At 32.7% G+C, this 25,722-nt stretch overlaps 1 protein-coding gene across 2 annotated transcripts in view; it reads right to left on the reverse strand.

The window, feature by feature from the left end:
* Positions 1-2,333: 2,333 nt before the first annotated feature.
* LOC127702954 (von Willebrand factor D and EGF domain-containing protein-like) overlaps positions 2,334-25,722 on the reverse strand; it is a 48,392-nt gene continuing 25,003 nt past the window's right edge. The window contains exons 10-18 of one of the 2 annotated variants that reach the window (XM_052207279.1): positions 24,351-24,562; positions 23,429-23,774; positions 22,447-22,593; positions 20,893-21,076; positions 19,751-19,935; positions 9,567-9,821; positions 7,993-8,032; positions 5,766-5,892; positions 2,334-4,613 (exon numbers count right to left, since the gene is read on the reverse strand). In XM_052207279.1, the coding sequence (XP_052063239.1) occupies positions 4,388-4,613; positions 5,766-5,892; positions 7,993-8,032; positions 9,567-9,821; positions 19,751-19,935; positions 20,893-21,076; positions 22,447-22,593; positions 23,429-23,774; positions 24,351-24,562 (1,722 nt within the window). In that variant the 3' untranslated portion in view covers positions 2,334-4,387. The remainder of the gene's footprint in view (positions 4,614-5,765; positions 5,893-7,992; positions 8,033-9,566; positions 9,822-19,750; positions 19,936-20,892; positions 21,077-22,446; positions 22,594-23,428; positions 23,775-24,350; positions 24,563-25,722) is intronic. The other variant, XM_052207280.1, reaches the window with a different exon arrangement.

The following is a 25,722-nucleotide window of genomic DNA, read 5'->3' on the forward strand; positions in this document are numbered from 1 at the left end:
TCCAGTCTTGTTAGCGCTTTCACAGGTACAAATCTTGCCAGATTTTTATAAAACTTATACTATAGGTTAATATCAGCAATATCTCGGACAAGTTCTATAATGGTGGCCGATCGACTCTTTTTAAAAGAGTTATGCCCCTTGGAAATATTAGATTTATGGAAAATGGCCTGGTTTGCGCTCTCACGGGTTCAATTCTTGCCAGATTTTTATAAAACTTATACTATAGGTTAATATCAGCAATATCTCGGACAAGTTCTATAATGGTGGACGATTGACTTTTAAGTCCCCTACAGACTAAGTGGAAGGGGACTTTAGGTTTGCACTCAGTCCGTCTGTCTGTCTGTCTCTGTCTGTCTGTCCATCCGTCAGTCCGGCAAATCATTTTTCCACACTTTTTTTCTTCATGCTTGAAGATATTGATTTGATATTTGGTATATAGTTTTATCATGACAAGTTACAGATCAAGTTTGAATATTGTTCCGGTCTGATGATTTTGTGCAGAGTTATGGTCCTTGGACTTAGAAAATTCACTAAAATAATCAGGGTTTTTTTTTCGTCAAGCTTGAAGATGTTGATTGATAATTGGTATATAATTTTATCTTGACAAGTTACAGATCAAGTTCGAATTTTGTTCCAGTCTGATGATTTTGTGCAGCGTTATGGTCCTTGTTTTAAAAGAGTTATGCTTCTTGGAAATATTAAATTTAGGGAAAATGGCCTCGTTAGAGCTCTCACGGGTACAATTCTTGCCAGATTTTTATAAAACTTATACTATTTGTTTATATCAGCAATATCTCTGACAAGTTTTATAATGGTGGCCGTTCGACTTTTTTTAAAAGAGTTATGCCCTTGGAAATATATAATATGTGCAACACGGTGGACATTGGAACTTTGTTCTTGTATTGATATTGTTACTGATGACAAAATGGATGTAAAATTTGATATTGCATTTTTCACATCTGCTGTTCAAGAGTTATGGTCCTTGATTGATTAAAATTGACACTGTTGTTTCAGTTCAATAAATTATAAACTGGTCAGCAATGCTTTTCAAATTTTGATATGTTGTTACTGATGACAAAATGAATGTCAAGTTTGATATTGATGATTTTTACTATTCAGGACATATGATCATTGGTAGATTGGAAAAAAGGCATAGAACGTCAAATAAGCCTGAAAGTGTCATATGGCTCCTTTTCATGGTTCAGCGACTGCTTGAAAAAGAATCATAGTAATTTTGTCATGTGAATTTCTCACTTATTATGAGTAATAGGATAACTATATTTGGTATATGGGTTCCTGGCAACGTCTACTTGTCAGTCAGACAGTTTGCCTGACCACGACCTCACTTCATGGATAAGTGATCAAGGTTAAAGTTACATGATTAGGTTCGTTTCTCAAATACTATAAGCAGAAGGTCAAATACATGTGGTGTATTGAATGATTGTAAGGGTTACATGTCAGTCTTTCAGATTTCATCTGACCTTGACTTCATTTTCATTGGTCAATGTTAACATTTTTTGTTTTAGTTTGTTTTTCAAGTACTGTAAGCAATAGGTCAACTATATTTGGTGTATGGAATGCTTGTAAGGTGTGCATGTCTGTCTAGCAGGTATCATCTGACATTAACCTCATTTTCATTGTTCATTGGTCCATTTTAAGTTTTTGTGTTTTGGTCTGTTTTTTTAAATACCAAAAGCAATAGGTCAGCAATTTTTGGTGTATTGAATAATTGTAAGGTGAACATGTCTGTCTGGCAGATATTATCTGACCTTGACCTCATTTTCATGGTTCATTTGTCAATATTAAGTTTTTGTGATTTTGTCTGTTTTTCAATCACCATAAACATGAGGTCCGCCATATTTGGTGTTTAGAATATTTGTAAGGTGTACCTGTCTGTCTGACAGGATTTATCTGATTGATCATGGATCTTTTACAAAAAAAACGTTAAGTTTATGTGATACTTGCAGTAAAACCTTTATCTTTATGACTTTCATCATAAAATCAATGGTCAGTAAAGCACCTTTGGTAAAAGTATGATTAAGTCTTTTTCATAAAACATCTGGGCACATTAATAGAAGTTTAAAACAAAACAGCTACTGAGATTTTTTAAGTTTGGATAGTCTCAGAGTTGACTCACACAAAACACAACTGTGGAAAACAATAGAAGCCAAACAGAGCAGTTAGATTTAAATCAAACTTCCAACCAAGCAAGGGCATATAAAAATAAATCATTAGCAAGTGAGAAGCCAGAATCACCATGCATTTTTCCAACTGATCTATTGGTAATGGTTTCAACTTTTTTGTGCATTGTTTACGTTACCAAAACAAACAAAAACATTCAATAAATATTTTATTCAAAACGAAGTACATAATCAAAATAAATGAGATGTGTGTAGATACTTCTTTAAAAATTGTGTAAACATTAGAAATAATAATACTTGTATATCACTTTTATAATAATCAAATATCACAGTTCAGTAAATATCAAAATAAATAAACATTGTATATATATAAATCGTATCCCAGAAAGCTAATACAAGTTTAGCCAGATCGAAATGGATATTTATAGCAAATTGACTGATAGGTCGTGTTTTGTTTCAAAGATATGTCAAGTTCTCTTATTACATACCCTTCAATTATTTGTACAAAATGGGGGGATTTAATAGTTCAAACAAAATACTATAAGTAAGACAAATCCGAAAGAAATTAAGTGTAAATATTTGAAAAGCATTCAGTAACAAAATTCTATCACTTAAAAGTTGAGTACAGAAAATAAAACAAATTAATTACCCGTAGTGCATTTTCAGTGTTTATTTTTATATAATTATCACCAAAGAAAGAGAAGGTATTCGTTTTCTTTATTTTCGCCTTTATCATATTTTTTCTACACATAGTGCTAAGGTATCAGCCAATAAGATACTTACTGAATTCCTTGCTTCAGTTTACTAATATAAGGCACACGTCATACGCAGTAATCAGTATGAAAATAAAATTTAACGGGAAAAGTTAATATTTAAGAAAGCAAAAAGATTCAAATCTGAAAAAAATCTTAAATGGCTTAAATTTTCGAAAGAGAGGCGAAAGATACCAAAGGAACATTCAAACTCACAAGTCGAATAAAAATTACAACGCAATGGCTAAAAAGGACAAAGACAAACAGGCAAACAACAGCAAACACAACATAGAAATCTAAAGACTGAGCAACACGAACCCCACAAAACACGGTGGGTGATCTCTGGAAGAATAAGCAGATTCTGCTCCACATATGGCACCCACCGTGTTGCTCACGAATAACAATCCCGGTGATACGTCCAATTCGGCAGGCTTTCGCTTCGGGAAAAGTGGACGGGATAATAGTTACGGCAATGGAACATATCCCATCGTCATCTGTGAAACAGATATTCCCTAACTTTCAATTATGTCTGCAGTCAACATATATCATTTAGATCATCGTATTGGGACAGCTTCAATTAAGCATTACATCATGTTCAACCATCAAATGCTTTTTCCTCTCTCAAAGATTTAACATTAAACGGGGAAAACGAATTAAAGTGCATTGAAGACGCTAAATCGGTTTGGCTTTGGTTTGAAGTGTCCCGTCCCCACAACATTTGATAATTGTGACAAATACTCAAAAGTAGCCACAAAGAGGCCGTAATACCAATGAAACATTCAATTCTCATAAGTCGAAGAAAATCAAACAACACTACATAGAAAAACTAAAGACTGAACAACACGAACCTCATCAAAAACTGAAATCACGAATCTATGGAAATATTAGCTTTGATCTATCTAAAGACGTCCGCAATTTAAAGACACATTTTTAGGTATGGAACAATGTTATAAAAACAGAAAGTGCGAAACCATCATGGGGTCAAGATCGTTATATATAGATATAAGAAGATGTGGTATGAGTGCCAATGAGACAACTCTCCATCCAAGTCACAATTTATAAAAGTAAACCATTATAGGTCAAAGTACGGTCTTCAACACGGAGCCTTGGCTCACACCGAACAGCAAGCTATAAAAGGCCCCAAAAAATTACTAGTGTAAAACCATTCAAACGGGAAAACCAACGGTCTAATCTATATAAAAAACAAGAAACACTTATGAACCATACCCATTTAGTACTTGTCAAAATGTAAAACAAAAAACTAACAATTAAAAAACAAGAAAAAGTTTGATGGTTTGACAATATGTGAAGACTAAAACTTCATGATATTGAATCCAATGTTACAATGTAATAATCACACATCTTCAAACGTCTTGAACTGCTCATTGAAACTTTTATCTCTATTTTGTTTGTACGATACTATAAAAGATATTGATCCAATAAAAAAAAGGTGCACGAATTGTTTTATAAAATTTCATCTTGCTTGATGTGCACCTAATTGTATTTGTTGTCAACCAAAAATAAATGGTCTGGTGTTCTTCTTTCAACGCTATTCAGTTCGACAGAAAAACTCGATGCTGATGAATATTCCTTCGTTAAATGGGGAGTTTGCATCTGATCTAACTCATTCAATTTTGGTGGTATGTTTTGTGTTGCGAAATCATATGACAATAGGTCTCCTGGTTGTTCTCCTTTCGCAGAAGTATTAATTTGTCTGTGCCTAAAAAAATATTACAATTTAATATTCAGGTGCAATGAAATGTTTAATTATTATATATTTCTCACCCTATAAAACCCGTATGCATATTACACTTACTAATGACTGTTGTGGCATTGTTGTTGCTCGGTCTTTAGTTTCTGTTTAATATTTGCGAGCTGTTGTACGTCTTTTCGATTTTGTTGTTTATCTCATTTGGTTGAAAGACCAAATCTGACATGGGTCAACAGTTTGGATGTGTGGGATGAACAAAAACGCCACGTCATTTCTGAATGCGGACTTTACATCAAAATGGCCACGTTTTCTGGACGAAAATAACTTTCGCAACAACTCACTTAGAAATACATCGGTGGCCTTATGCATTTCAAACTGTCTACCCTATTCAAGACATCCTCATTTTTCAGTGATAATTGAAATTCAAACCCTTCATCCGGTTAACCCATCTGCTGGTTTTATTGCTAATTAGTTCTCATCCTTAATATTCAGGTTGAAATAATTGCCACTGGACGTTATCAAACAATTAAGCAATCAGTATTTGTGACAAGCTTTTTCTGTCATTCTGGTATTGTTTTTTTACTGCCCTGTTGGTATATTATTTTTTTCAGCTAGCAGTGATCTCATGGGTATTGCATTTGCTTATACATTTGTAATGAGAAATCATTACCTTCTGAAGGTCGATGAAAATACTTTCATTTATTTTGTCATAAAGAAGACTTCTATAATTAAGTATTTGTCCATCTATAAGAATAAAAAGATAGTTTCTTTAAAGAAACTGAAAGCTCGAAATTAAATAATCAACAGTGAATTTAATAAAAGTACATTATAAATCATATCAGTTCTGAAGAATTGACTACTGAGCTGATGACACCCACGGGGACTAACAGTCAACTAAAAGTGGTATAGACCAAGTGCTAGTAAATGACAATTACACTTTATTAATTTCGTGCGTACGAGGCACTTTTTTGGATAGGCTGGTCCTCTCCCTTGCAACTTTGTCAGAGCCAAACAGATAAAGGACAGGGAACCAGTCTATTTTTTGGATTTCCCTTCATAAAAAAAACCATAAGTCTATCTATTTCGTAACATCAGAACATCAGAACATCAGCAAGCATTGAAGAAATCAAATTAAAAAAACACTACTAGTACTTTATTTACCCGATATCTTTATGTTTGATTTTGTAAACGATGAACCCAATCAACGCTGCAAGAACAATAAGTCCTGCTATAATACTAATAGGTAATACAACATTGTTTTCATCGTTTTCTTCATTCCGTACTTTTCCTAAAAATAGATTTCATGTTAGAATGTTAGTCGTATTGCGATACATTTATCAAGCTGCTGAAAATTCGGCGTAACATTTTCATTTATTAAGAATGACGTATCAAATTTCTTTTTGAATAAGAAAAGTCAATTAGATGATGAATAACTGATCGAGTACTCGTTATTTTACCGTGCGACACTCGAGCACTCGCTCGGAAAATTATTTACAAAATTGGAAACAAATTATGCACATGTTTAAGCTTTGTGGTTATTGCCTTATGGAGACGAGCAAGCTTGCATAATAGAAATACATCATGTTAGCATTTTAATTATATAGTTTTTCTTTTGATAAACCAAGTTTATCAATCTGACAATTTCTCAAATGACACGCCAAGCTTTAACAACTGAACTCTAGAGCAGATTCTGATAATTTTGTAAAATAAAGATGTTTGACATTTGTGGAGTAATGCTAAGTGTGAGCAAACTCCGAAACTTAAAGTTAGTTTAGCGAAGCAACGTCACCACAGTTTCGGAGTTTGAAGTGTGAGGTATCAATTATTTAGCCCTTTGCCGACCATGTTGATTTTCGGAAAATGGTTTTTGAAAACGAAACACGAAATCTTTTCTCAATGAAATCACATTTGAATATGGAGGATTTCTCGGCAAGTGTTGAGTTTTTTAAATAGTTCATTGTGAAACAGCAGAAAAATTACCATAATATTATGAATGAAACTGTAATAATCCTCATGAAACAACCAACCACAAACATTGTTACTATTTATATCCTTTTTCCCTTTATGTCCATGAAATGGTATTTTGTGAATTATATCCTATACAAGTAAATGTTCCTAAAGCATGTATTTGATCTATCATTATTGATTCTTCCTTTTTAAAGATACTAATTCATTGGAGAATATACATTAATCTAAATCAGACGCTTAGAAATGGAAACGGACTAAAAAAAATCAGAAATTTATATTTAAATCCAATAAATATTAATCTAAAATTGATTTTTTTTTCAAATTGAATAGTAACGAATTTCATGCTCGTCCACAAATTTCATCTTTATTTTGTTTGATATAAAATATTCCAATTTGAATAGTGGATATTGAACAAATATATAGGAACCTGGTTTCGAAAGATGCAAAAACAAATGAAAAAATTCAAGCGCTACAACAAAAAGTAATATCAACAACTTGGCAGTATACTCAATTCAAGTTTTTTAAAACACGGTCGATTATGACATTACATTTTTTGCAATGTGTCTTAACTCGTATACGGCATTTTTTAAGTGCTCAAGATTTTTTATAATTTAGAAATCAAAGACTCAAAATGCAAAATTACCCAACACCATAAACTTATTACTATCCAGCGGAGCTCTGGTTGAAAAATGGTGTCCTACCCTTTAAAGAGTATTGATGATTTTAAAAACTCTACCTTATTTGGAAAGATATTAGACACGGAACACTGATAGTGTACTAGTGGACTTGAAGATATCATGAGAATACACCTTTTCCCGTTTGAAAATTGGGACATAATTAAGAATTATTACATTTCGTCTTGACACACTAGCTGCGTTATCTTTTTGCAATCCATTCTTTTTTACCTTTTCCGCCAAGTACTGTATTTATTCTGATAAATTTGATAAACAGATTTCCAGAATATGGCATTTGTATCAAAAAAGTATTAACAAAATTGCCGAACTCGAAGTTAATTCCAAAAAGGGGGAGGTCCATAAAACCTGACAAAATCGTACGCTTGACTATATCATCCAACGGATCGAAAGGGAAAAGGACTTCCGAATGTGCTCAGCTACTTTGCATTGCATGTTTACCATCGCAAGTTCTTTTCTGTTTTGATGAGCAATTTTCTAGATTCGGTAAACGATTCGTAAGGGTTTTTTTTTCAGGTTTCAAAAAACTTATTTCTTTGACATTTTCCCTTTTATCAGTGTATTAACTTCATTTGTAATGTCATTATGATAATTGGTAGATAAAGTTATACGTTTCAAAATGATTTTATTTTATTAATCAAAAATTGAAAAAAAAACTAGAAATATTTGAATAGTACTGCATTTCGTGGTCTTTCACACGTTACATCTGCAATATTAGTTGTACATACCTGATTCTGTTTGTTCAGTTCTTGTCAGAGGACATGTTTCCTTTAAGAAAGAATTAAAGGATTTGTATTTTAGCTCACGGACTTTCATATAGAGTGTTAGGGTACTTATACATCCCCATAATAAAAATACACTAAGTACAGATCTGTGAGAACTCGTAGTTACTACCAGCTAGTTCAAAGCCAATAACAACTAATAACAAAATCATGCATATGTAAACAACAACAAAAAATATATTTAGTTTTATATGCTACAGTCTTTTAGAAAAAAATATGTTTAACACATTTGTTATGTTAGCACTCGGAACACTGTTAAAAAATGATAAACTATCTGAATAAAGGGATACATATCATAGGCTAAAGTTTACCTAACTACTAGCATATAAACTAACAATATTTGAAATGTTTGCAAATGAAACAAAGAACAAAGAACGTGTATGCATACCCCAAACTACTAGTATACTGTAGAGTCTTCAACACTGTTTACAGCTACATAAATTAATGCAGGGTCTGCTTACTCTTCCAGAGCACCTGAGATCACCCCAAGTTTTTGGTGGGGTTCGTGTTGCTAAGTCTTTAAGTTAATCGCTTGGTCCTAATCAATAAAACGAGATATCTGTACTGTGGGCCTCTGTGACCGAGTGGTCTAAGCAGTCCAACTAATGTATACCTAGCCTGTCAACACTAGGGTTTTGTTCGAACCCTGCACGTGACAGGTGCGCCCCACTCAAATCTTCACTGACAGAGGATTGTCAATTTTCCTTCCAAAGGGCGCTAGTTTTCTCCGCGCACTCCGGATTCTTCCGCTTATAATAATCAAAGCCACGAAATAGCCAATAGTGTTGAAAGTGGCGTTAAATAGCAATCAATAAATCAAGCATCAATCAATCAATCAATGCTATATCTGTTCTCTCTGTAAAATCAAACGGATTCTCTCCTTGTCCTCCAATGATCGACACATGTTCGTTATGCCATCTAAATTTCTAGTAGAATGGATAAATGCTAAGTACTTAAGATCATTTTCAGTTGAACATTGACCTAAACAAGTAGGCACAGAAATGTTTTTCGACTGTGATGCTGGCTAAAACTTGGACTGCCAAATAGAGTAAGTGCAAGACGATAAAAACATTACCTTGTAACAGACAAAGTACAGACATCTCAGAGAATTGCTGTACACATTTACTGCATTGGTAGATTTTCATTTATAAGGGTTCCTTAGCGTGCACAGAATGTGACACTTAAATATAGCTTTAACCGGATGTGGCTGCGAATTTATATGACATGCAATGCAAAACAGATGCCCCACCCATAGGATAATTTCGTACTGACAGATTTGAGATTTTCATATTACCATTTTTGTATTATCAGTCGTCCTTGGGATCAAGGACAAAATAAACCCGTTCAATTAAACCATGAATTTGAGAAAAAAAGTTGTGCAATTGTAGGTAAAGAATTAACAGTAATGGTATGACGTTTTTCGGCGGATACAATTCTAAAGTACTGGTATAATTCTTTTATTCATAAAAAAGTTCAAGCTAGCGAAATGAAAAGATAGACGAGATGAAAAATTAACTTACAATAGCAGTACACGTGACGTTAACTGTGTTACAGGAATAACATTCTTCGTCATACACAATTAAAGTTACGACTTCACCGTAATTGGAACCATCATTGGATAAACTAATCTCATAACCATCTGCAAAGACCGTTGTATTGGACGTTGATCTCTTTCGTCTAGCATTTGCAAACTCACACGACACCATGTAAGAATGTTTAATATCTGCTTTCGAAATAGTTGGTGACCCTGTATATGATATGTTGTTTTCCAGAATCTGAAAACAAGATATAAGTAATAACTCAATGAAATGGACTACACCTAACTTTAAATCTGACTGAATAAACATGTCATGTTTTAAAAGCTTTTAACAAATATTTTACGTTTAAACATTATAGCAACACATTGCCTTGCAAATTAGTTTGATTCGTTAAAACGTCGTTTACATGTTATATTTACAGTACACTTAATAAGTTATAAGTGTTTTACAATGCAGGGGCGTGGAAAGATTCGCGTCGTGTTCCTGCATTGTCAATCAATTGCAACTCTTAAAGTGTACTGTAAATATTGTTTCATATACAAAATTCATGAAGTTTTTCCCGCGGTCCGTGCAAAAAGATTTTGAATTTGTTTTCATTGCCAAAAGATCTGCGCATACATACAGTTAGAATAGTCCTCTAAAAGGACGGCTGGGTGACTCGAAGCTGTTTGATTTATTATAGGTGAATTGGGCCAAGTGGAGTAAACTGAAAAGGAGAGAATATTATATTGCAAACAAATCAAATTCGGTTTACTTTTTGGTTGACGACTTTTTTTAACGTTTGTCTTGAAGATAATACAGAGATTTTTTGCCACCAGTCGTTTCCCCAAAAATCAATCGACAAATTCTAAAATCTAAATTAAACTCAAACATGTAAAAAAATAAATTATCTTACTCGAAATAGTTCTCAAAAGCAGTTTTAATCGTTGAAATTTTAATGTAATGAGTACATGATATGGACATATAGGGATTCCTTACGAAAATTCCACTTGGTTTTAATTACTTTCGGCAATTAATTCCGCGACTCAGTAGGAAAATATTTAGGGGAAATAGTCCTGCACCATTTAATAATAAAATTCCGTGTTAAAAATTAGAATTGCAATGATGAAATTAAAATGTTCACATTTTTCATAATAATGTGATAAATTCTAGATTGTGTGTTAAACCCCAATCAAAGGGAGTATGTTCAAGACATGTCGTAGTCCCGATATCGGCTACAATGGATTGACATTGATATTGTCACCTTATCCCTTTACTTATATATTAGCAAATTGTACATAGTTACGGTAGGGATAATGTGTTTTCCTGATTATTTGGTTCTATAATAGAGTTTGCTTTCTATTCATATGCTTCAAGGTGGCGATATCGAATTGATATCGACCATTTTAGTTCCTCCTGGATCATCTGTTTTAGTTGTCGATATATTTTATAATACATTGGTCTTAGATATATATCAGTATTTCTAATTTAATTTTGTCTTACATATTTCCACTAGGACTTGAAACTTTTTGCATTTTAAGATGCAAAACTGTCATTTTGAGATCTCGTTGTTAATGCATTAAAATGAGCCACTGCCTAAACCAAGAAGATGCAAGATGCATATTGCAAAGATGTTAATGTGTGTAACACGTGTTATTTTGGTAAGGGCTCTACTTTTTTCATTATCGGGGTCGACGTTGATGGACTAGATGTAGTTTTACGATCAGTATACATACTCAATTTTTTTTAGTAGGAGTAATTTTATCCCTGTCATTGAGTAAAACCAATTCAGTAAATATCGAGTGGTGTTTATTTTCAAATAATTTGAGTTCTTACTACGATAAAAAGAAAGGTATATCAAATTCCCACTTCCTCAAAACCTAATGACCAGAAATACATATTTGTAAGTATAAGCAATCATTTCATTAATTGAATTCAAACGTTGGAACATCGATTCGATATCATGTCGATACCAAGATCTCAACTACTCTTGGACATGTATAAATAAGTTAGTAGTAAAACGATTTGTTTGTATTTTCTCTTTTGTCAATAATTACACACTAATATATATATATAACAGTAGAACATGTTTATTCTGTGCTTTTCTATGCTAAGGTGCAAAAGTAAAGGTTAATATGCATTTAAAAAAAGAAGTTCATAGGAAATATCAGATTTAAAATTTGAATTATATGGTAGATTTTGGTTGAAGAAAATAAGCTTTATTTAGACGACAGTTGTTTAATAATGTTCAAATCTTGTAAATCGATTACAAAGAGACAACTTACGGTAGCAAACAAAAAATGAAAGAATCGCATGAACCCCAAAAGGAGCGAGACCGGATGCGCTAACAAGGTAAGCGTCTCCTGATATGTATGCACCACCCGCTATACGACTTCACACTCAGTCAAAATGTCGCAATTAAGAATGGGACACAATGGCTAAATTTACAGTTCAAACATCTAAATTTGGATCTAAAGATCTACGACTGTGAAATAATGTCGCTAGTCAGTTGAGACACTGAAACATTGTATCGGTCTATGCGACGGTGACCATAAAACCTATGTAATCTCAATTTCAGTCGCTCTTTCTCATAAGTCTGTTGTAGAAGATTTTGTGTAAGAAGTACACACCTGGTTACGCAGTCCGTATAGTAAACATGCCCAAACGTAACGTATCAATTGAGATATGTAAACGGCATACGATGGAGCAGAGGGTATGTTACTGTTTAGAAGTTGGAAATTGACAATTTATAGCTTGAATCAATACGTTCGTCATATATTCTAGTTTGAGGTCGTCCAGCTTTGTCAGTATAGAGAAAAGAGTCAAAGTATGAAACAGCTCTTCTTGTTTCGGTAGTATCCTTAATCTCAAGTTCATTGGGATATATGAAATGCAAGTTTTGACTGAAGTGTGGGTTATTGAGTGACATGACATCATCAATGTGTTTGAAAGTGAACTTTAAAGTGCTTAGCTTTGTCTTTGAGAAAGTGTTATGTGAATTCTGCTTCACACGAGTACCAAAAACAAGCCAGCCAGTAGAAGTGCACCATTATTATCCATAGGAATACTGATGTTAAGAACAGATGTATTAAAAATGTATAAGAAAACTATATTTAACATACCCAATTAATTGATTTATTCTTGCTTTCTTAACGTCAAGTGGCAATTATTTGATGCATATGCAGGTCGACAAACTATAATACAGAGCGTGGCACTCTAAACGAGGCATCTGATTTAAAACCCCCATTTAACAATCGGGCATGACTGCGAATTTGTATATTCCGCAAAGCTAAACAAATACCCAGCTTTGACAACGGTTTTACTGCCGTCCACATTTATATATTCCAGTCACCCTTGGAATATAAACATCCTCTATTTCCCAGCGAATGCATATATTTCAGTCGATATAATTTTGCTCATATTGAAACAATAAACTTGCTTTCTAATTAATAAGGAAAATATTTTCTATAACTTCAGATGCAAATGCGTTTTTTTTTTCTTTGTGAATTGATCGTCTTAAACTGAGAAGGGACTAGACAGATATGACATTGGATAACTTGTAAAGCATGTTATATTTCTGAAACCTTAGGAATATAGCGTTGATTTCATCAAGTTTATTCTTGAAATATTCATGTTTCCCATGCTAGAGGAGCTAGTTTTGAGAAACTAGTGCCATTTGGAAAAGTAAAGTAAAGGAAATAAAATAAATCATAAAATATAAAATATTCATTGGAATGAGTTTAAGGTAATCCCTAGACTACTCCGTGCGTTATCACTGTGTATCATCGCCACCGGAAATTGGTTACTAACGAAGCGGAGAGAAAATGAAAAAAAAAGTAAACAAGATAAGAATTCATTCAATTTAAAGTATTTCTACTGATTTGACGAGGGTACCGCTTAAGAAATGATTTTCTGATATATAATTCTTTAAATTATTAGGCCGATAAGTACAAAATTATGACAAGATTTTGTGTAATACTCCAATTCTTGCCACTGAGTACCCGAAAATTTCGAGGTCGATCGTCCTCTGTCGCCCCATTGGCAAGATATTCAACTGTTTTTCATTATTTTTCCAGACACGTTTTTAGATTATGATAATGTGACATCATATTTACTGTGATTTGTTGTCAAAAAGATGTTTTTTAAAGAATATGGATCAAAACATTGTTTGTTTATTGTACGGCGAATTGCAGAACGTTGTACGGCGAATTGCAAAATAACAACTTTTGTCTGTACGGCGTCTTGCAATATATTGTAATTTAAAGATGAAATATACAAAATAAACTACATATCAAATATTATAAAATATATGCCGTTAATTTCGTTCAGAAGTCGTCGTTGCGTACCTCTACGCGTGTTTTTAAAGAGAAAAAGTTTTTTTTTCGACCATATTATCCTAAAGACATTCATATATCGTTATACTACTAACGACTGTTGTCTTATTTGTTGTCAGGGTGAAATTTTGTAAGTTCAATAAAAAAAAAACGACCATTCACCATCTTTCCTTGGTGCTTGAAAGAATGTTTTTTTTAATATAAACAGTGGAGATGTGGTATGATTGCAAATAAGATAACTTATCACCAGGGTCAAATAAAGTGTATGTACTAAGCAATTATATGCTCTCGTCCGGCATTCAACAACGAAAACACGTACCTTATAGTCGGATTTATAAAGCTCCGACATGAAAAATATGGAAGGAACAAGAAAACTAACGGCCTAACTCATAACAACACAATGTACGAAAAACAACAAATACGATAGAGATGAACCAACGACAACCACCGAACTACATGTACAGGCTCGTGACTTCGGACAGACACTTTAAGAATGTGCTGGGTTAAATACATTGTTTATTTTTTTAATTTCTGAAACGAATAGTTTGTTAAAAGAAAAGTGAAGAAAATATCTTTTTTCCATTGAAAATTAGAAGAAATAAATCATGAATTGTGTTTCGAATTAATCTACTTGAAATTAAGATTGTATTTTTTTTTTTTAAGTAAATTCAGTAAATTAAGTAAATTAAGTAAATTGGTAATAAATCAAGAACCGATTCTGTTAACATTTTGGATATAGTTTCTAAAACAGTTCGTAAAAACCGTTCTTATGGTCATAGAAAAAATCGCAATGAAAGAAAATTTCGGACCAATCATACCAATATTTCGGACCTAATTTCTATTTCAAAAAACAACGGCAGACATTATCTGTTAACAAAGCTCTGTTCATTACCGGTTAATAAGTTAAATAAAATTTTAGAGTATTGCAACACAATTTCATATAGCAGTCCTAAGTATGAAATCGTTCAAATTATAATGGCATATTGTTATTCTAAACTGTTTCCCAAAATTGATCGCCCTGAAGATCATAAAAGACAGTTTATTAAACTAAAGTATGTCAATAAAGGTTTTGATTTTGTAAATATTGCCGGTATTTTTAACGACCATTCTGTTAAAGAACAAATTCCGGGATATTTTGATAATACTGAGCTCCCTCTTATTTGTTATATTTACAAGAAATCTACCCGGAAATTTGTGTTTAATTATAGCCAATTGTGTAAAGATGTTAATATTAGTGAAAATACACCTACTTCATGTAATTGCAGTAATTCCGAATACATTTATGGACCCATTTCCCATGTTATAACAGGAGATCTTAACATCGTCCAAGACCGAGAGTTAAAATCATTCCTCAGTAAAGGACCTAAATATCGTCCCCCGTCAATTATTAATTGGAATGAGTGTCGTAATATCATCCACGACTCGCTCCATACTTACTGTTTGAAATGGATAAAACGGGAAAAAGCTGACAAAAAATCTTTGGACTCTTTTTTTAATTCAGTAATGAACATAGTTGATATACGTATTCAACATTTTAAAGAACATTTTACTCTTAACAATAACCACAATAAACCTATTTCTCGTATCAAACATAAACTAAAAGAACTAGCCAAGGAATTTGTTTTCGTCCCGGCCGATAAAGCTGCTAATAAAATTATTATTGTTTGACGTAAATTTTACATTGAGGTTCTGAAAAAAGAAATCACCAATCCACCAACATTCCAACTGACTCCATTTTCAGAAAACGACATCTGTAACAAACATAAACTTTTAGCTACCGCTTTACAAGCAGAACCAAATACAATAAAAGTCCCAACTATGTATTGGCTTCCGAAGCTACACAAAACGCCTTACAAATATAGATTCATTTCGTCTTCAAGCCATTGTTCCACTACTAAATTGTCTATTCTTCTTACCAGTACACTTGGTACAATCAAAAACCTGATAATAAATTGTTCAAATAAGGCCTTCGAAAATAGTGGAATTAATTACTTTTGGAGTGTCAAGAACTCGTTGGAAGTACTTGATAAATTACATGCATATATTGGTGATTTTGAATCTGTTCAAAGTTTTGATTTTTCTACCCTATATACCACATTGCCTCACATTCTCATTAAGAAAAAATTCACACACCTAATTAAATGGGCATTTAAAAAGTCAGAATGTGAATATATATGTTCAAACTCTTTTAGGTCATTTTTTAGTAGCAATAAACAAAAAAACTATGTCAATTGGACATGCTTTGATACTATATATGCCCTTGAATTTTTACTAGATAACATTTTTGTTCGCTTTGGAGATTCCGTATATCGTCAGGTTATCGGAATTCCAATGGGAACTAACTGTGCACCACTTATTGCGGACCTTTTTTTGTATTGCTATGAGTTACAATTTATGACAAAAATCAGCAAAGACCCATCGAAACAACATCTGATACACAAATTTAATAATACTTTTAGATATTTGGATGATATTTTGGCTCTCAATAATGACGACTTCAGTATGTATACTAAAGAAATTTATCCTGTTGAACTTACTTTAAATAAAGCTAATACTAACAATGACCACTGCCCTTTCCTCGATCTTGATATCTATATCATTAATGGAAAGCTAATTAATACTAAAATATATGATAAAAGAGATGATTTTTCATTTCCTATCGTTAATTATCCATTTTTAGATGGTGACGTTCCCTTGTCACCATCTTACGGTGTTTATATATCTCAACTTGTACGATTCGCTCGTGTATGTAACAATGTTTTAGATTTTAACGAGAGAAATTTATGTATTACTGAAAAATTATTACACCAGGGTTTTCGATATCACAAACTAGCTAGTCAAAACATTTACTAAATTTTATCATCGGTATAAGGACATCATTCGTAAATATAGCCCAACATGCAGACTTCTTATACGTTCAGGTATTTCACATCCAATTTTTTATGGAAATATTCTTTATAAAGCACAAAAATGTCAGTATTCACCTCTGAAGCTAACAAAACCTTTAAATAGACTTATTAAGAAGGGATATAGTTACGATACTGTTGTCAGGTCATTAAAGATTGCATATTTTGGCGTTAATATTGATTCACTTATAGGGTCTTTGCATCGGCACTAAACACATTTATTTAAAAACCAGTTGTTGGCATGACACGGGTTATGTTCTTCTCATATATGTTATGATGGTATGATACTAAACCCCTAACGGGAAGGATTGTGCCTAATATATTCATATGATGAAGACATAATCTTTCAATCAGTTTAATTGAAGTCTGGAGCTGGCATGTCAGTTAACTGCTAGTAGTCTGTTGTTATTTATGTATTATTGTCATTTTGTTTATTTTCTTTGGTTACATCTTCTGACATCAGACTCGGACTTCTCTTGAACTGAACTTTAATGTACGTATTGTTATGCGTTTACTTTTCTACATTGGCTAGAGGTATAGGGGGAGGGTTGAGATCTCATAAACATGTTTAACCCCGCCGCATTTTTGCGCCTGTCCCAAGTCAGGAGCCTCTAGCCTTTGTTAGTCTTGTATTATTTTTAATTTTAGTTTCTTGTGTACAATTTGGAGTTTAGTATGGCGTTCATTATCACTGAACTAGTATATATTTGTTTAGGGGCCAGCTGAAGGACGCCTCCGGGTGCGGGAATTTCTCGCTGCATTGAAGACCTGTTGGTGACCTTCTGCTGTTGTCTGTTCTATGGGCGGGTTGTTGTCTCTTTGACACATTCCCCATTTCCATTCTCAATTTTATCAATCAGTCTTTTTATTTGCAGGGAAAAACGAATAAAACACTGTTGCTAAGGCTGTTTGGCCTAAACTTAAAGTAGTAGATGGAGGGGTAGTGAGAAGGAGTGTATTCGTCCGAATTCTCATTGTAGTACATTTTCATGATTACTATGTATAATATTTCTCAGTAAATTTTAATGTGATATTGTGCCAATTAAAATTATATAATTAATACAAGTAAGACTTGCATTTGCTTTAAAAGATATACATGTAGCAGCACGTGATTATTTGTTTTCAAACACACCTTCTCTGTTTTGAAACTTATAAATGTATGGATCTCGGCCTATATATTTGGTTGAATATAAATGTGAATTCATAGTGTTTCCAAATCAACAGTTAGCCCTATTTTTGTGTGTGTGTAAATAATCTAATCTTTAGATATACTAGTATTCTTAAATTAAAATCATGTGTCTTAATAAGAAGAAAAAAGTGCAACTAAAGTACGCCTGAATGTAAAAAGGTGTACCCGACTTATTCTTTCACGATAAGAATTTACCGATTTCGGTATTTTAACAAAACTGTTCACGAGGACAAATAAATAAAAGAACGCTATCAAATCAACATTTAAACTTTCGTGGATTTTTCCAAAAGATTTAATGAGTATGCATCATCAGGAATTAAAAAATATTTCAACCTGTCCTTATTAGATGTTATTTGATTATATTTCTTTAACTTACAAGTCGAAGATGCTTTTGTGTATTGTATTAATAAGTATATAGCATTAAAATGACAACCACAAAAACTACATACAAGGTCATCTTTATTCTCAAGTAGAAAGTTTATATAGATAGTAAACTGTTTATGCCGTAGTCACAGCGGGATTTGTATCCCTTGTATCGGATTTTTTTTTCATTCTTTCTAAAAATGAATTAAAAATTCAAACAGTGTTAGCCACCGAGCTTGTTCATTTCTTAGAAAATTAATGTTCTTTATTTTAATATATTGGCTGTATCTACCTTTTACAAATTAGACAATAACATTAATTGAATAAGGAGATGTGGAATGATTTTCAATGAGAGAACTATCCAACAAAGTCCAAATGAAATGGATTTAACCAACTATTGGTCATTATACACTTCACAATGAACAAAACCCATATACCGTATCAAAATTGCCTGATTTATAACAAAATCATGAACAAATGTCAGACAGCAACCTACGACAGCCGCTATATTACATGTTCCTGACCAGGGACAGACACATATAACGTCAGGGGCATAAAAACAGGTCAGTGAAACAGTGACATGCCTTTCCGAAAGTTGAAACATTTGCCAGGTTTTGTATATGCCGTATTCATATTGTATACATCGGGGTATGTATAAGATGTAATAGGACTGTGTTCAAGCCTTATATTGTGTATACATCTTAAATGCTGTCAAGCGAATTGTATTTTTATCAAATGCATAATTAGATATTTGAACTTAATACTTTATTTTCTTTAAAAGGACGGCAAATAAATATTTTAAAATTAGCAAGTTGCCATACAGTTGAAAACAAGTTGCCATACAGTAAATTTGTCAACACGAGCAAGTTGCCGTACCCTAGACTTTATTTTTTATGGTCTATATTCTTTAAAAAACATCTTTTTGACAACAACTTTCAGTAAATATGATGCCACACTATAATAATCTAAAAGTGTGTCTGGAAAAATAATGAAAAACAGTTGAATATCTTGCCAATGTGGCGACAAAGGACGATCGACCTCGAAATTTTGGGTACTAAGTGGCAAGTTTTGAGGTATAACACAAAATATTGTCTTAATTTTGTACTGATCGGCCTAATAATTTAAAGAATTATATCAGAAAATTATTTCTTAAGCGGTACCCTCGTCAAATCAGTAGAAATGCTTTAAATTGATTGAATTCTTACCTTGTTTACTTCTTTTCCATTTTCCTCCGCTTCGTTAGTACCCAATTTCCGGTGGCGATGATACACAGTGGTTATGTTATGTAGCTACATAATGGATGTTATATTCTATGGAATGTAATAATTAAACTCATCATAGATACCACGATTAAATGTACGGTCAATCATGTTCAAAATTCAAATTGTAAAATACCTCAAAATGTTGAATGTTGCACCAAACATCAGGAGGCATAAAATGCCCCATAACGTTAGTCTTCTTACATGATCTCGTTCTAGATTGACATAACCCTAGTTCAGGTACGCTTATGTTGGTAGGTGCTGTGGTCCTTGACTTGGAACAATCTTCCCCACCAAACATGGAGTTACAAACGCATATACCTGTTTATTAAAAGAAGCAAAACGTTATGCCGGATTCTTGCTTTAAAGAACGACAAATTGAAAATCACATATTTATTAATTTTCGTCGCCTCAAAATATCTTTATTATTAATATTAAACATAGGAGACTGCTAGAATATGATACAGCAGTTATCCTGAAGGATGCTTCTGTGCGCAAGCAGCATAGTAAAACGTTCAAAATTTAAACTAACACATGTACATCGTTAAAACAAATTTAATACGTTTTTTGTAAATACCTAGATAATAACTATAGAAACCTACAAGGGAGTCGAACATAACTCCCAAAACAAATTGCAACATATATTGAGAGCGAAATGTCTAATTTTGAAGCCAATGCCCGGAACAACAATTTCATAGTTTCTTTAATAATCTAAAACAAGTGGATTTTCAAATGAAAAGATGATAAGTGGAATTTTGCTTCGGAATCGAATAGAACATCTGTGCATTTAGTTAAAGAATCTTTTAAGGTCTATGTGTAAGTTACTTTTATGAGAAAAAAAAATCTCATATAAATATTATGCCTTCCATAGTTAGAGTAGGACGAAAACAAATACGAAGTGACCATAAGTACAGTTACAATATAACTTACTTAATTTTCCACTGAAAGTCCTGCACTAGTTCGAATACAAAAACAACTTTGCTTCATTAAAGACCATTCTGAGATATACACAAAGAAAGACGAGTCCAAGGGTACACGTTTGATATTGTACCACTTAGCTGAAGAGACTCTTAGAAATCCTAATCTCTAATTTTAGTAATGTTAGAAACCGGTAGTTTGATACAGTAGTAGTTCTGTGAATACAAAACTTATCTTTTTGGGAAAACTAGTCTGATCCAGATGAGAAATACATAATCATATACAACTTCAATGCCCCCTCAGATGACATTAGAATATACAAAAACAAGGACAATCATAACGGTTTGATATTTAACGTACCGTTGATACAATTTCCATTAGAACTACAGTTGTTTAAACAAAGTAGACTTGTGAGTTTTTCTAGCAAAGTTCTACCGTCTTCTGTTGTTTCTTCCTTAAGGGTTTGGTTCCTCTCCAATTCTACTTTTGCGGCCGTAAGCATGGTGTCCAAAGTTGTAGACATAAACGATGTATCTCCTGCAGCCTGTTTTTACAACAAATTAAGGAAATAATTAATACTAAACAAATATTTTTAACATTTCCCTTCATTGAAGCATGTATTAATTAAAGAAAGAGTTGACGAATGATTAAAGTAAGAAAACCTACAATATGTTTTAACTAGGCAACAAAATTTACACAACACATGCATGGCAGTACTGTCAAATAGAGATATAAATGTCACCGCTTAGGATGTTTTCTTGGAGACTGCTGCCTTTGGGACGAACTTTTGGAAAATTCAGCGTATCAGCACTTGTTTACATTAACTTACATCAGAGGGACATGTTTTTCGTTCTACATATGACGAAAAGATTTCCCTTTGGACATTTACATCTATCAATTCATTCATCTATATTGATATTACTGCATATTCTTCTTTCAGGATAAAACCCTATATTTATCTTATTAGAGAATTAGAGAGAAAAGTAAGAATAAAAAGTATATGTAAAAAGTAAAATAACAAAAATACCGAACTCCAAGGAAAATTCAAAACGGAAAGTCCCTTATCAAATGACAATTCAAAAACTCAAACACATCAAACAACTGTCATATTCCTGACTTGGTACGGCAGTTCCTTGTTTATAAAATGGTGGATTAAACCTGGTTTTATAGCTAGCTAAACCCCTCAATTATATGACAGTCGCATAAAATTCCATTATATTGACAACAATGTGTGAACAAAACAAACAGACATTATAGGTAAAAATGTCAAAAATAGGGGTACAGCAGTCAACATTGTGTTATAATCTTAATCACAATAAAAACAAACAAGGTCACTGTTTTATTCTATCAAATTAAGACCTTTAGATGTATACAAAATTCACCAGATATTTTATTTGTTAGAAAAGCTTGCAATGAGAACATGTCTGCTTGAAATACAGCATTTGATGCTGTAAGCACTTTATTTACAATTGTTTTAATCTACCGCAGGCATGTGGATCTATAGATTATATACAGATTCCAATACATATAAGAAATCTCTTTAACTGCATACAATATAGTGTATTAACAAATTTTGTTTCTTTTGATTCTTAAATGATGTAAGATGGAAATATTCAACCGTGACGCCATTCTCTAGAAAGAAATATATCTTAAAATGGTCTTGTTAAAAGTTTTGTAAAATGACTAGCTGTCAATTATAGATAACATAAGAATATGTGCCTATAGGACACAATGCCTCGCTCAAACTATCACAATTTCATGTTCAGTGAATCACGAAATCAGCGTCTAAACTCTTGATTTGGCAAATTTTATTATACATAAAATCAAAACTTAAAATGATGTGGGACGGACTATTAGACACACAGACGGAAATATGTAATGTCACATCTATCGTAGGCGGGGCATTAAGAATACCTTTATATCATCAACACAGGTTCCAATGTAGTCATCTGGATATTCCCCAGTTATGTCACTTAAATCATGTGGAAATCTTTCGTTTATATACTCTCTACAAGTAGACTCCGCAAGTTCATACGTCCATCCGTTGCTCCATTTCGGTACCTTTAAAATTCGAAAATTGATTAAAAGTTCAGTGGTATATCATATATTCATGATATTATACATAAGAATGACAAATAAATTTCAATTTTGTGGAAATTCCAAGGATTGACGGAACTATGATCACCCTAATCCTTTATTTCGATAGTAAACCTGTCTAAAATGTGGCCATATGTCGTTTAGCGGGATGTGTCGATACGTTGAGGAACCATAGATAAAACTATCTACAGGGTTGGTAGGTAGCTTTTCTAAGGCAACATTTCTGCCCCTTTCTAAAAAACTGTTATTTTGCAGTGCCATTCCTAATTTCCCGCCCTTCATATCGGTCAACCTACCTTGCAGAACCTAACTCTTGCAATTTAAATTTTCTTTTAAAGCGTTATAGAAAATGGTCAACTAGACTTATCACGTCGGACATTATAACCCATAATAAAAAAGGTTTTCGTTTGATTTCGCAAGATGTATAGATATACAGTTATGTCCAGCAATCACAGGTACGTTAAATATTATGCGCCGCGCTCTGCACGTTTAAGACAACTTCTCTGAAGGTCTGTCTGTAGCTGGTTGTAAGGCAAAATGTCCCAGTGATAGTCCAAACTTTCGGCCCTTTATTTAGATCTACCCACTTTCCAGAACCTACTGTTTAATTAATTGTTCATTTGTTCTCAATCCCATTATAAATGAAATATTTTCCACCGGACGTTAAACAAACAATCAATCCACTAATTTTTCTAATATATCCCGATGCAGATAAACGAAGAACATCTTTTGTTCTGTTTATTTTAATGTGTTCAAATAACAGGAATTAGTGTTTGTTTACATGTTTATCCAGGCATACCTCATGAGGGACTGAGTCGTTGAAAACGTTTTCTGAAAAAGTCAGTGGTGTAAAATCTATTACATCATCAGTATCATCAGTGCTTCTAATCACCCTTTTTAGTGGATCACTAGCTGACCTTTTTTTTCGATTGCCATCTGAACATCTTGTATCTAAAGAGAGGTCAGTTTGAACATCATAACATGCTTCCATTGGTTGAGAAAGGTTGCAGTGCAGAAAGTAGTTGTCTGTTATTCCTCCTTGAGGTCCACCCACATTGGCACACGTGCAGTAAGATTGTAAACTATTCTCATATGATAAAACTGGCGGGTTTTCTGCAAATAAGGACTCACTGGTCCCTGTTACCCTAAAAATGCAAATAAATTAATGTGTATTTATGTATACTGGGTATTTGGGTATGATATAACAAATGAATTTAATTTGTTCTCATTTAGGTTTTGTAAAATTTAGATTAGACGTATTTGAGCTTTTGATTTTGCCATTTTATAAAGGACTTTCCGTTTGTAATTTCCGTTGGAGTTCGGTATTTTTGTTATTTTACTTTTTAAATGCAAGCCAACATATCATAAGTCGAATTTCTTGAGAAAAAAAACAACAACAAAAATTTACAAACATTTATTTTTGCTTAACTCCTTGTTGTATAAATATAAAATTGATGTGTGCTAGCTGCAGTCATTGCACAACAAAAATGAATTTGTAAATTTTAATGGATTTTTTTACTTTTTTAGTAAATGCAAAGTATTTGAATAGTATAAAGAAGTTTATAACTAGACAGGTTCTGTCAGATAGTCAACACCGAAATAGTATTTATCTATGGTTGTAGATTATCCATTCAAGGAATGTGTTTAGGTGTTAGAGATTTATGCAAATTCGAGATTTCCAAAACATATTGTTTTATATCAAAATTAATCAATTTACTCACTCCCATGATTTGGCAAAATCTTCTATAGATGTTGTTGCCTCGGTTTCATTCCTTTTACGTAAATCATCATCTCTTTGTCCGTTTTCACTGCTTATGTATCCACAAAGTCCTTCTGCGCTCCCAAGGTCGAGGACAGATGGTTTTACAGTAATGTAACGGATATATTCCCCGCTAACCTTAAAGCTTACTGTTGTTCCGATAGACAATGTCACCTTTTTGAAAGAATGACAAAAATATTAGTTATTGGCTTGATAGCTATGTGAATTAAACATCTCTTTTCGCCCAATTGGACTAGGCGTTTTACATTTAAACCCCTAGACAAATAAATCTGATACACAGTCACTTCTGAGTGTAATTACAATTGTAAGACAATAAGTAACTCACTTTTTACACTATTTGGTTCTTTTACAATTTTGTACAAAATGTTTGACAGTAAAGTAAGAAATCATTCGCCATTAAGTTTTAATCGCATTTTCTGATGAAGAAACAATGTATTTGTATGTGAACTTTAGATTTAAAGATGTTAGCGAAAGGTTTCGGTTTCAATGCACTTACTATACACAAATGATATCGCTGTGATAGTTTAACAATCACGTCACCACATTTTATTTTATTTTTGCAACTACTTAGGGGTAGGCCACGGTAATCAAATAAATGTCCTGACGAATCTTTTTGGTTAAGACACAGACATCTTGATATAAGAATGTTTATCATTATAAGATCTCAAAAATGATGCTATTATAACATTTTCGCAGATTTGTATTTAAGTTGACATAATGGTTTTTATTTGCGACAATATACAAATGTACATGATATAGTTCATATCATGTTATTCTCAAGAATAATATGAAAACTATAGGCACTGAGCTTGTTGTTAAGGGCATACGATACAGTTATGATTCCATGGTGATTTTTTACAGAAATTTGCATACACGTTATTTTTCACCTAGTCAAATCAAATATGTAATAAAAAATATACCTTCATGTGCTACTTTAAGAGATACATGGGGTCGAAATTTTATACATTTACTCAAAATTTCGGTTTTTTGGACATTTCTATCCTTTGGATAGACAAAACAAACCTAACTTTTTTGTTTAAAAAGATAAACAAAAGCGGATTTTTGTAAAAACATTTGGAAAATCTTCTCAACATAAGTATGCTCTAAATTTTTATAATAATTCTTTGGAAATAATTAATTTTTATTAAAGTTTCATGATTTTAGAAAAAAGAAATTTTTTTGTTGTATATTTATCTAATTTAAAAAAAATTCATCGGTGACTTTTTCATAAAAATTGGTACAAATAATCTTCATATGCAGTCAAACCTAATGTCACTTTAGAAAAGAGGGGTCCATGAACTCGTTTTCAAGTT

The sequence above is a fragment of the Mytilus californianus genome, unplaced genomic scaffold, assembly GCF_021869535.1.
Source record: "Mytilus californianus isolate M0D057914Y unplaced genomic scaffold, xbMytCali1.0.p SCAF_5, whole genome shotgun sequence".
NCBI lineage: Eukaryota > Metazoa > Mollusca > Bivalvia > Mytilida > Mytilidae > Mytilus > Mytilus californianus.